The 12872-nt window shown below is 27.8% G+C and overlaps 1 protein-coding gene across 4 annotated transcripts in view; it reads right to left on the bottom strand.

Annotated features, from left to right (window-relative positions):
- Positions 1 to 12872, bottom strand: part of LOC107440916 (fibroblast growth factor receptor-like 1) — a 311107-nt gene that overhangs the window by 69219 nt on the left and 229016 nt on the right. For 3 of the 4 annotated variants that reach the window (XM_071188120.1, XM_071188121.1, XM_016054001.3), the window contains one exon: positions 8755 to 8875. The exons of the other annotated variant lie outside the window; for it this stretch is intronic. In XM_071188120.1, coding sequence (XP_071044221.1) covers positions 8755 to 8842 — 88 coding nt within the window. In that variant the 5' untranslated portion in view covers positions 8843 to 8875. The remainder of the gene's footprint in view (positions 1 to 8754; positions 8876 to 12872) is intronic. 4 annotated transcript variants of the gene reach the window in all.

The raw sequence follows: 12872 nt of genomic DNA, 5'->3' as shown, positions 1-12872 counted from the left end.
ATACTTTTTTTCAAACACACATTTCAAGTTCTGTTTTCTTCTATGCGCATTTTAAGCTATGCCTATTTATTAAAAGCACATATATTTTTTAAATGCTACGTCCATTTATAAAATGCATATATATTAAATGCTACGTTCGATTTCTAAATACTCTTTTTGAACAATATTAATTTCTTCTAACTCGTAATTTCACGTTATTTTTATGCCTGCAATTTAAATAAGGTTAAATAAAACTTTCCCTGATTATATGCTTTTAATGTAATTGAAACTGTAATAAAATGTAATTAAAATGTTTCCGTACATCAAACAAGCTCCTTTTTGCATACAAATTAAGAGAAAAGAATTAATTTAGTATTTTTTTGGAGCGACAAAACGAAAAAAAGATTTCTTCCATAACATTTGCATAATCTTCTAAGGAAAAAAAACTTTTTTCGTCACTGAACAATTTATTATTGAAGAATAATATTTACGGGATTTTAAAAACATATATTTAACAAAAGAAATGCTATCCAAACTTAATTTATGTCTTATGACTGACTTAAGAACCCGCAAAAATATTAATCATTGTAGTACTTGTTTTTAGCGAAGCAACAATTAAATATTATAAGTGGAACTAAAACTGTTTAAACAACTTAATAAGATTGCTTTGTAAAGGCTTGTTTTGAAAAATGAGCAACGATATTACAAGAAATGGGATTTATTACCAAAAATTTTGATTACTCGATCTTTAAGAATAAAACTTAACCAAGTGAAAACACTCATTTTAAATATTATAAATTTCATTTAATGTCATCATAAATTTTTTTGAAAAATATATTTTATCTTATTACGAAAATTTCACATTTAAAGTGTATAAACAAAAAAAAAATGCACTCTTTGTTGATTTCTGAGAAAAAACTTCAACTTTTAGAAAATCCAGTTTATATTTATCTAGTATATATTCTATCAAGCATATAGTCCATATCTTAGTTTCGCTACATGCAAAGTTATAAGCTTAGATGAAGCCAATAGAAAGTTGAGAGCACGGATAATAACTTATGTTTAGATCAATTATTTTTCTTTTTAGTCTAAAAAAGCGTTTGCTATTTTCAGAACAACAAATCTAGAATTAGACTTCGAAAAATCTTGATTAAAATAAGCAACGTTTTCTCTTGTAACATTCGATGTTCCTTTTGACTATAGTTTCCTCCATTTTATCCAATTTTGTAACTTTAAAAGCTTTCTCTTTATACACTTAAAAATTTTAAGAAAAGAAATAATTTTAAGCTTATTAAAAATAAAAATAACAATGCTATGTGTCAAAATCAAGTAACAAATAATGGTGAAAGCGGAGTTATTAGATCTTGACAAAGACGAAAATGAACATGCAAAAAATTTATTCATTTATTAAGAGACGTATATCAAATAGCGTGACAGATCTTTTACCCATTTAATAGCATATGTGAATAGGAAGATTAAGATATTAGATAAGTTTTTGATGAAAAGAACATTTAAAATAGGGTATTTTTGATGCAAGGTCATGAATACGCTAATATATTTTTGCACGTTAGCGATTGATCATAAAATTAAGATTGCAATTTTCGAAGAATCTTTATTCATTTTTTTAACAGTTTAATCTAAAATTGTGCTTTGTTTTTTAAACAAAGTAAATTCTATTGGATTTTAATCCATTTTAGATAATTTGAATAGAATTGGATAGAAACTAGATCTACAATTTACTAAAATACGTAAAAGAAAAATATGGCAAAAATAGAAAAACTACATGCAACGGAATTTTTAATGCAACATTTTATATTGAAAATAAGAAATAAGAAACTATATTTTGACTGCATAAGCAGTCACATAATTTTAACAAATTCCACCGTATCTTTACGATAAGACAGCTAATAATAAAAGTTAAATTAATATGATAGTGAGATTAGAACTTAGTAGAATTCAGAAATATTTTCTTTGAGATACTTTATTAGCGTTGCAAATTTTATGTTTAAAAATAATTGCTATTAGATAATTTCAAAGAAATTTTAATAATGAATTTTAAAAACTTTTTCACCGTGTTTCAAACAGAACAGTGGACATCGCGAAGTCCTAAAAAGCTGAAGGTTGACTCAGATGAAGGTATGAATTATATAATAGATATGATGATAAGTTAGTAAAAAAATCCCTATTACATAATTTCAAAGTACGTCCACGTGCTCCATGTACGTCGTTTCAATTTCGGTTATAGTATCGTGTAAGCATTGATGGTTAAGGGAATAGAACCCTCGCTTCCCATCGAGGACCAGGGTTCGAATACCGGAGATGGCGGGTTAATATGAATTCCGCACACGGCTCACACCGACCACAGTGCTGACATAAAATATCATAAGTGGTAGACGGATCATGGGTCACCCCCTTGTCGTCGGGTTAACCATAAGAGATTTTCATGGTATTCCTCTCCGTGTAGGTTTGATAGAAGTTCCATCAAAAACTCTTCCACAAAGGATAGTTTGTCCCAATTATTGATTCAGGAGTTCACTTGTCTTCTGGGGTCGGTTCAAATTTATAAGGCTACGGAGTTCAATATTGATAGTCGTTAACTCAGAATTGGATCAGCTGTTCAACGCCGGCTATAAAATAATAGCGCAGAGACGTGTGCAGCATTTGTTAGAGATTTTGTAACAAAAACCTCTTCTTGTGCATGGCGTATGTTTTTCCAGTGAAAGTAGTTATGAAATACTATGCTACAATTTTGAAAATCTCAAAACTATATAATAAAACTTATAAATAAAAATCTAACTTATTCGTTATTATGAACTCTGAAACAGTAAATAATGCTAAAATAATCGTAAATTTTCTGTGCGGCTGTAAGACATAATATCGAATTTAGTTTTGATTTTTAATAAAGTCGTGAATTAGATAAACTGTTACTTAAGCATTCGTACAAAACTTCCCTTCAACAATCGTTGTAATTATAAAGAGAGAAAATCTGTGATCTAAACAATTTTCTTAATAATCAATCACACTCCACTGAGCTCTTCCCTTCTGAAAACTCCTTTGCTTTAAGCCATCTCTAGGGGATTTGAATCGACATTTGAGTCGAATCTGTATTAATAAAACCGTCGAAAGTTTGGAAAGCTTCGTTATCATTCTTTCCGCAGTGAATAAAAGGATTTATCAATAAAGTTGGAATAATGTTAGTGGAACTTCAAATCTGAGATAAGTTATTCGGTTGAGGAAAAGAGATTCTATTTATGTCTTAAATTCTCAAAAAGCTAAAGGAAATTAATTACAATAAATAAGTTTGTGTTGGATATATATATATATATATATATATATANTATATGCATTTTTAACGAACTAATACTTAAATGAAGTTCATAGATTTCGAAAAATTTATTTAATTGATGAAACCTTTAAATCACAAATCAAAGATAAATTGTTCGTCTGAGATAAGGAGATTCTATTTTATAGTAAATTCTTTCAAAGCTAGTGGTCATTATTTACAATAAATTGGGATTGGATTTATTTACAATAAATACACTGGGATTGAATGAAATTTTTTTTAAAAAAAATAACTATTTATATATTTGCATTCTTAGCCGAGTCTTATTTAAACGAACTTTAATGATTTAGTAAAAATTTAAATAAATTTAAAACACTGTTGGAATTTTCATTCTAAAATACGGTAAAATAACAGAAAGCAGTCCGCTCGTTCAATTAACCGTGAATTTTAAGGTAAAGAATATTTTTTACCGTTACGGTTTTGAAACCGTTTACAACTGGTACGGTTAAAAAACCGTTTGCAACTAGCATGCTTTAAAAAATTGTTGAAAAGAATATTACTGGATATTGGAGTTAAGCTTTTCATTAGGTAATGAGCATTGCATCTAACTTTTGGGTGAAAACTCTTCATGTGTTGAAGGGAATCGGGGAAATATTTTGGTGTCAACGCTCTGATACGAACCCCCGTTCTGTTGGTCTTTAGATTGATAGATTAAGCTTGAAAGAAGAAAATTCTATTTATGCATTAAAAAAAAGTTTCAATTTATGTTTCATTGCTTTAAATCTTATTTATTTTCCGAGTCATTTAAAATATAAAAATATGAAACCCTGTTAAAGTTTACCAAGTACTTTCAAGTAAATAAAGTTAACTACATTAATTTAAAATCCTATTTATAAAATGCAAGTTCAGAACAAATTTGACACTTTCCCGTTTAAAATAATAAAAGCATTTCTAAATCGTTTATTTTAGAAATGCATTCGCAATATAAACTGTAACTAATTAAACTAAAAAAAATCTATGCATAACTCACAATATCGAATTATTTAGTTTCAGTGATTTACATACAATATGAGCTACTACATTAATTATATATAACTATCAACCACGTGCGCTCACACGTAAAGTACTACTAAGTACTTATCGAATGTAAGAAAAACATTAAAAAAAACAAATTCCATATTTTTGTCAATAGCATTAAAAAATAAAATATTTTTTTTGCAAGCACGATTAGATTTAAAATATTCAAGATTCAGTCCCTCCAATCTCTAAAACAGAAACCTTTTCTCAAGTTTCAACTCAAGTTCCATTGTTTTAAATCATATTCATCTTCCAAGCCATTTAAATTATTAAAATCATAAAACCGCGTTTAAGTTTACCAAGTACTTCCGAGCAAGGAAAATAAACTACATTAATTTAATCCAATTTATAAAATGCAAGTTCAAAGTAAATTTGACACTTTCTCGGTGAAGATGATAAATGCATTTCTAAATCGATAAGCAAAAGGGAAAATAAATCTCTCTTTTTAACAAGTTATTTTAAAGAAACAACTTACCAATGTTCCGGGGAAAAGCGTTACCTTAAAATCGATGATTTGTGAAAAAAAATTTCGCTTACCCATTATTAGATTTTAATATGTAATAATTTTTCTTCGTTTCACCACTTGTTCAATAATGACTTTTTTTTTATGAAATGAAAAATGATTTCCGTATTATGTGTGAAAAAATAAATTTTAATTTTATTGAGGAAGATTGATAATAAAAATGAGTTTATGCTTATTAATTATACCATTAATGTATTTAAAAAGAATTTGTTTTAATTCAAAAATTATATTGGATTCATTTAATAGTTTAAATATACGTGTAGAACATAATACTGTTTAAGTTTTGTAAGTTACCTTTGATCAGGAATACTTTGGTAGCTTCTTCGAGTAAAAATTTCATAGGCAGTGCGGAAAAAAAATTGTACTCTGAATAACTTTTGATTTTATGATTGGATTTTCATGTTCTAGGATCCAATCTTCATGTTTTTGAGAAGGTGACCTTAAATATGCTAATTAATTAGTGCTGACGATAATCTAAGTTAATTACTCAAAAACAAAACGCGATTTCTTTGAATAAACATCCTGCTTTTTCGACGAATACAATTTTTGACACCCCCTATCTATAGGGGGTAGCCGTAATCTGGAAAATAAGGTAGTTTTGTAAAGAGTGTTGTTCAATGTTTGGACCTCTTAAATATAATTTTACTTTTTACGTATTTTGCTATATTTTGGGCCATATGTAACTTTTCGCCATATATAACTTTTGAAGCGAATTGAATAATTTTTGCGCACAATTATAAAATCCGCTTATTCAAAGATTCGTTTATTCAACCTGCGAAAAATAATTTTTAGAAAATATTTATTATTTTTATTACGTTATTTTATAATAGTCGAAACAATTTTGAATTGTAAGCTATACAAATTTGTACATCATTTCAAAATATGTAATTTTTTATGGCAAAATGCAAGATTTCAGCAAAATCTCTGAAATAGTTCATGAGAAATTGATTTTTGAAAATACGACAGTTTTCAAATTCGATGTCTCAAAAACGATTTGACTTTTTTTGCACACTCAACTTTTCTATCAATTAGAAGGACAAGAAACAATTTCTAGATTTAGTTTTTGACTTAAAAAAGTTGATATTGTAATTAAATATTAGTAGATAGCTATAAGCATTTCTAGCTGTTAGCATATATAATTGTGTATTTACGCTGTTTAAAGGAAATCTGGAGAAATGTTTTCTTTTCCTTGGAGATGGGCATTTTATAACAACTTATGTCATTGAAATGCTGGGTTCTACCACATTTTTTGGAAGAAGTGAACGACATAATTTTGTCTTTGCTTTAACATTTTTGCGAGATAATGCTTTATAGATAATTTTCTCCAAAATTTTCATAACCACAAAGCCATTTGTTCGTAAGTTCAGGGATCTTTCCTCAATAATTTTAATGTTTTGCTCCATTTTCATCGTTTTTTTTTCATCTGAAATGGCTACCTTATGAATAAAAATGTCAGCATGGACGTATACTAAACGTTTTAAAACTTTGTGCCAGAGGTGGCAAAGTCTGCCCGAGTTTTCTATGGATCATGGTGAAACATTACTCAACTAAAAAGTTACATGAAAATTATGGTAAAATTCCACAATCATGTGCCTCCAATGGACATAAGTAAAGTGTCACGAGAAAAAATGTCAGCTTCGTTCTTACTGCTGGAGTCAGTGCTGCATACCAACGGTTTTGACATTCTGAAAGCTAGCGAAAGGTGTCCCGATTTTCTTATGGATCATGGGGCAGCGTTGCACAACCAAAAAGTTACATGAAAATTTAGACGAAATTTCACAGTCATGTTTTTGCAATGGTAATTATGTATAATATAATTAGTAAATAACGTGAAAAACTTACCAGCTCACAGGTCAGAAGCTCACAGATCAAAATTGCTATGGTATTCAAGTCGCATGCTCAACAGTCAGGTAACAAATTATTTATTTTCAAACTAATAAACTATTATTAAATAAATGCAGTTGTCTTAATCTTGCCAACATTACGATTAACAACCCTGATTTTTCTTAGGACTTTTTAATTGTCAATCAGCAACAGCTTTTTGCTGTTCAAACTTTTCTTATAGAATGATCGAAGTTACAGTCCCAGTAAAAGATATTAATGAACTTTATTAAAAAGCGAAATATTATTTGCTTTCAAAAAGATTATTATAATGTAACATCAAGTGTTCTAACACCATATTTTTACTAGAAAATACGCAGAATTGAGTCAGAAAATAAACAAATAAAAGCTCTGGAACACACAGGGTTTTCCGTAATCTCTGCCTTTTTTATATATTTTTAAAACCATTGTGTTTCTCCTTAAAGGTGAAAAAAAAATTTTAGTACGCTCTATTAGTCCTACCAAATAATAAACTGATTTTACTTTCATCTACATTGTTATTTATCGATAAAGTTTTTTTTAAATATTTTAAAAACCATTAATGTATATGTTCTAATGATTTTTAATGCAGCTTTAATATTAAAAAAATTAAATAATATATTGTTATAAATACCTTTTAATGAAAAATTTTCATGTTTGTCACAGTTTGAAATATAACTAATTAAAAAAATTAAATTATTTTTACAAAAAAATAATTTTTTTTTTGGTGCCAAAGACATCACTAGTTGCAAAAAATAATTAATCGACGGAATGAAATTTCGGACAGGAACTAAATTTTAACTACGTATTTTTTAGAAATTTTAGATATGTAAAATTTTTTGCGAAAGAAAATATTTGTCTAAAAAAATCTATTTCTTTGAAAAACATGATTTTTTTTAATAAAATTAAGTAGTAGTTAATTACAATATATAACCTTAATTTTTAATTTATTATAAAATTTATTTGAAAATTACATTTATTAAAATTTTTTTATTAACTTATTCTTTAAAATTTAAAAAGTAAAAGCCTTTTTACAGGAAAAAACTTCTACCGGAACAATTTTTTAATTTAAGAATTTTTTGATGAATGTTTCCTAATTTTTTCATATGTCTTTAAAGAAGTTATTTAAAATATCTGGTTTGAGATCTGATTTCTTCTAAAAAGTAATAAAAACAGTATTTAAAAAAACCTAGCTCTTTAAATTGCTATTTAATGAGCTCGGTATTCAATATTTCTCTAAGGCAAATAATTAATGACGGGATAATAATAAATTATTTATGAAGGATATAAATTATTAATTTATAAAGTAAAAACACTCATTATATTATGAAGCTTAATCAATTACAAAAGATGTGTTGTATAAATTACTTTAAAAACGCGTTTGGCAAATGGTGGCTAAGCTCCCCATGCTATGAATTTGATTTTAAAATCATTAAGCCAACTCATCAAATATTTTAATCAACAAAAATAGTTTTGTTATGCAATATGATAGCTAAATTTTTTTATAGAAGTTTTTCATTGTGTTCGTGCTAAATTAAAACTATTGGATTCTAAATGGAAAGTAAACAATCGCATCCAAACTTTAATCACTAAGAATAATTCGGAAAACAATTTGATATTTTAGTTTTAGATAGAAATACCTTATTGTTTTAATGCTCAGTTAAAACTATTAACTTTGATGATGGCAAGTAGCCATCGCTTCACAGCTTTAACTATAAAGAATAATTCCGATAAGAATAATTCCGATACTTTAGTTTTAGAAAGAATGCCCATATTTTGATGCTCAGTCAAAACTATAAACTTTAAATGATGATCGTGGCCATTGCATCAAAGTTTAAATCACTAAGAATAATTCTGGTAAACAATGTGATACTTTAGTTCCAAAAAGAAATATTCGATTTCCTTCCTACTTATTTAAAACTATTTCCCAACATTCTAATACATCTTAGCTTACCGCAAATTATGAAACGTAGCCTAGAAATATAATTAACCGATTATACAGGTAAAAGAGAAGTGAAAAAAAAGTACTTACTTTGAGCTTGGGCAAGGAATGCTATCAAAGTCAGCCCCACGCTCCCTATCTTAAGTGGGCGGAAAAGAAAAGTGGTTGATGACGTCATGCCTTACATCTTTGGAAACATGAGATTCATCTCCTGTCGGAAGGAAACGTCATCAACTTAGTCCCAGAGAAAAATTAAGCAAAGTAAAAAGCAAAACATACCATTAAATAGCCGCAGTCCCATCTAGTGACCCGGGTTTCTAATGTAAAACCTCATAATTAAGCCATTAAAGCCGGATTTACAAGATGGGATTTTAAAAGAAACAAAAAATTGACTTACCCTTGGATGATTGATAGACTTGCACTTCTCAAATATCGAAGAGTAATTATCTTTTTTTATATATTCCCCCAGACTGTTTGGGTATTAAAATTTTGGTTAAGTTCCTTTTCCGCATGAATAATGATAATTTTCTGAGCTAACATTTCGTCTTTTGACAGATTATTTGAGAATTTTTAACATTTTTAAGCAGCAATTCCAATATCTAGGGAATAAGAACATGGTTAATTTGTTTTAGAGTGTTTCTGAGATCGTATGGCGTTAACTTTTTTTTTTTAAGTTTACACTATCATGTTCAAAAGCATATTGCCTGGCAAAGTTTTGAGACTAAATTTTATTCGAAATAAATTAATGAAATCTGATGAATAAAAAATTTTAATTCTGATTTTGTTTAAATGAATACATTTTTAATTAAAAACACTTAAAGTTAAACTATCTTGATCGATTATTGTGAATTCATTTTGTATTTAAAATAGGCTGTGGAGTCAGAGTCGAAAAAGCTTACTTGACTACGAGTCCGATTAGTTACATCTTCAGATTAATGTCCCTCAAGTTTGATTTTACAAAGAAGTTTTAGAAAATGTTTGCATGATCAATAATAATGCATACAATTTGTATTTAAAATAAAAGCTGTGGAATCAGAATCGAAAAAATTTGCTAAACAATGAGTCAGATTAGTTACAAATTATGTTCTTCCGGTTTGATTTTATAGAAAGGTTTTTGGCAAATATTTATAATTATACAAACCAATGCAATATATAATTTAATGTTATGGCAATATAAGTAATTTAAAATATAACTTAGAATAAACGCAATTTATCACATTTAAACATTTTTGAGCGAATGTTTGTTTGAACTGTTGAAGAAGTTCAAAGAAAAATTATGAACCTATTGAAAAATTTACATAAGTAAATGACTTTTTATACTTCAGTTATCTTTCAATTCTTAAATCTCGAAACCAAAGTTATTAGCTAAGTTGAACGTTAATGTTTAAGCGTTAAAGTTGCGACGTTAATGTTAGCTAAGTTAAAACGCTTAAAGTACCACATCTAAAAGTTTTTCTGTTCACAAATATGCTTGTAATATATTGGTACCTAGCTTTTCTATAACTATGATTTTTCAAATTTCTGTAATTTGTGTTAAGAATTTCTTTGAAATTTATTTTTCTTGTTATTTTGTTATAATATAATTCAGTCATTATGTTACATTATTTTATAATTTTAATTGAATTAAGGAATTTACTTTATGATTAACATTCACATACAATAATTCTTTTTTAATATTCGGTAAAAAGTGATATCGAATATAAGTCGGAGCTGAGCCGGTGATTGAAATACAGCGTTTACAAATTTGGAGGGGAGTTAGGACGCATTATAAGGATAATAAGGACGCATTTAGAATTGCATCGAAAACAATGACTGAAAATGCCACCCTATACTGCTAGGAGCCTTACCTGTTCGTGCTTCATGGAATTGGTACTTTCATTATCTTAAATTACATTAATTTTAAATTTTCTTATATGTATTGTTGAAAGTTACATTATGAAAAGATCAGAAATAACTGTTTTATTGTAATTTAAAGATTTGGTGATCAAACTGGCGAGTTTGTCAGTCAGTCGCCAATTCATCAAATAATGATGAAACTGCTTTATTTTTGGGTCTATTTGAGAAACATAAAATTAAGGTGCTTTAATACAGCTCAAAGATGCATAATAGAGAAGCGCCGTGGCATACAATGACATTTTCAGCCATGGGTTTCTTCCTTTTTCTATCTTACTGATGAATCCTACGTTTCCTTCACGTTTGCTACCTCTGTACTGAATCATCCCTCAGTGAGAAAAAATATGGTTAAAACTATCTGAATATGGTAAAATTTACAGCATTTCTGGCTCTGGGAACACCAAAAGGTACGGTAATTTTCATTGAAGCGCTTTAGTAATGACAGTTTGCAAAATTAACATTAAAATATGGTAATATTACTATACTATTTGTTAGTAAATGTGGTAAGACGTGTTAATTTTATCATGATATCTCAAAGCTTAACGCGAAAACCATTTATTCGATGAAATTTACTTTTCAGTTTTATATCTTTGCTAAATATGAGGTAACAAGAACTATAATTTTGAAAACCGGAACTTTCGATGAACCATTACCAAGAGAAAAAAAAACACTACCAAATGGATTGTATAAAAACCTTATATTTTGGCTTTATTACGGAAATTTTTTTCCGCGTGTATTAACTTCTTGAAAAGAATTATCTGGACTTAATAAGTAATATCTTAAATAATTTTACTATTATTAAACTTTCTAAGAAATCGCTGATTTGGCAAAATATTTCACTTCCATTCTAGCCATTAAATCACTGAATAATATTCAATTTCGCGGATTTTAATTTTTTTTCATAGATAAATTGAATGTTCTTTAAGTTTAATGTTTCTTCAATGTTTAAATATTCTACATTTTCTGAAATAAAAGCAAGACGAAATTTTTCGAAAGAGATATTACATTCCTCTAATATTTATGTAATTCTTTTCGTATATAATTATTAGAAATAATAGTTCTAATATTTCATATTTTTCTCATAAACTTAGCATAATCGGTAAAACATAGGTCATAGGGTATGCGCCATTTTTACTCTACTCTTTAATGCAAATTTATGAAACAAAATATAATGTTCCAAAACTCAAACTCCAAAGAATCCTTTATTCTTAAGAAATTGAATTTATTCGTTGTAAAGAACTTATTAGGAAACAATGACAAGGCCAACCGAAAAAATATAAAAAATTAAGCGAACAAAAAATTTAAAAATGAAAACATTATTTAAAAATGTGGCATTGTTGCATTGTTGTTGTTGAAATAAATAATTTGAACAGAAAAGAAATGTTGCATAACATGACCTTAGTTTGTGCTTTGAATCTTTGTATATTAACCCTTTGCTTACGGTGTACCATATTGTACCATCACACGTGGTCCATGTGTTGTACCAGCAGTAAGTAAAAGGTTAATAAGATTTATTTTTATTTTAAAAGGATAAAGTTTCTAGTCATACTTATTTGAAGCATTTTAATTTGCGCTTTAAAATATTCAAAAAATTTTGTTAAAAAAATTAGGTAACTCATGCAAACTGCGAAATAAAATCATTTTAGTTTTTGAAAACTAAATACGGCCCCTAATCTTTTCCTTTAAGCAAATATCTTGATGAAGTTTTGACCATTTAATTTGCATTTCATTGGTCGAAACCGTAAAAATCTTTTACAAAGAAAAAGGAAATCTATTAGTGTATTCTCTTCTTGGCAAGTTTCCAAATATTGAGCAAACAGTTTCCTTTTCAACTTAATTGAGATATTTTTGTTGGCGAAGTGAAAATACCATTATATTCAAATTTTAAAATCGAAACAGTTTAAGAGGTTTAAAGAAACGATTTGTAAGCATAACACTTTGCTGAGAAGAATTTTCATTTTTGTCTTATATCCAAGGGAAATCTTTATAAAACTTTGGAACGATTCCAGCTCTCTATATTTTTGCATAAAATGCAATCAGTCAGGAACAACGACTTCGTAGGCGAGTATACAGCTTTTGTAAATATCTATCACTGTCTTGAAGTTCTTTTCGATAAAAAAGAGATACTTTCACAACTTAAGATGCAATAGATTCGGTCATACTAAAATATGTCACAAATAAGTACTCAATTGAACACGTTTAGCACTTTTTTTAAATGCATTTTTAGATCTAAAAATACGTTCATTTATTTATATTTTATTATTTTTCTCCTGCAAAATTGATGGCACAGAGCTAAAAAAAAAAAAAAACACCAC

Source organism: Parasteatoda tepidariorum, chromosome X2 (assembly GCF_043381705.1).
Source record: "Parasteatoda tepidariorum isolate YZ-2023 chromosome X2, CAS_Ptep_4.0, whole genome shotgun sequence".
Classification (NCBI taxonomy): domain Eukaryota; kingdom Metazoa; phylum Arthropoda; class Arachnida; order Araneae; family Theridiidae; genus Parasteatoda; species Parasteatoda tepidariorum.
The sequence above is the reverse complement of the archived record's forward strand: the minus strand, read 5'-3'. Positions and strand labels throughout refer to the sequence as shown.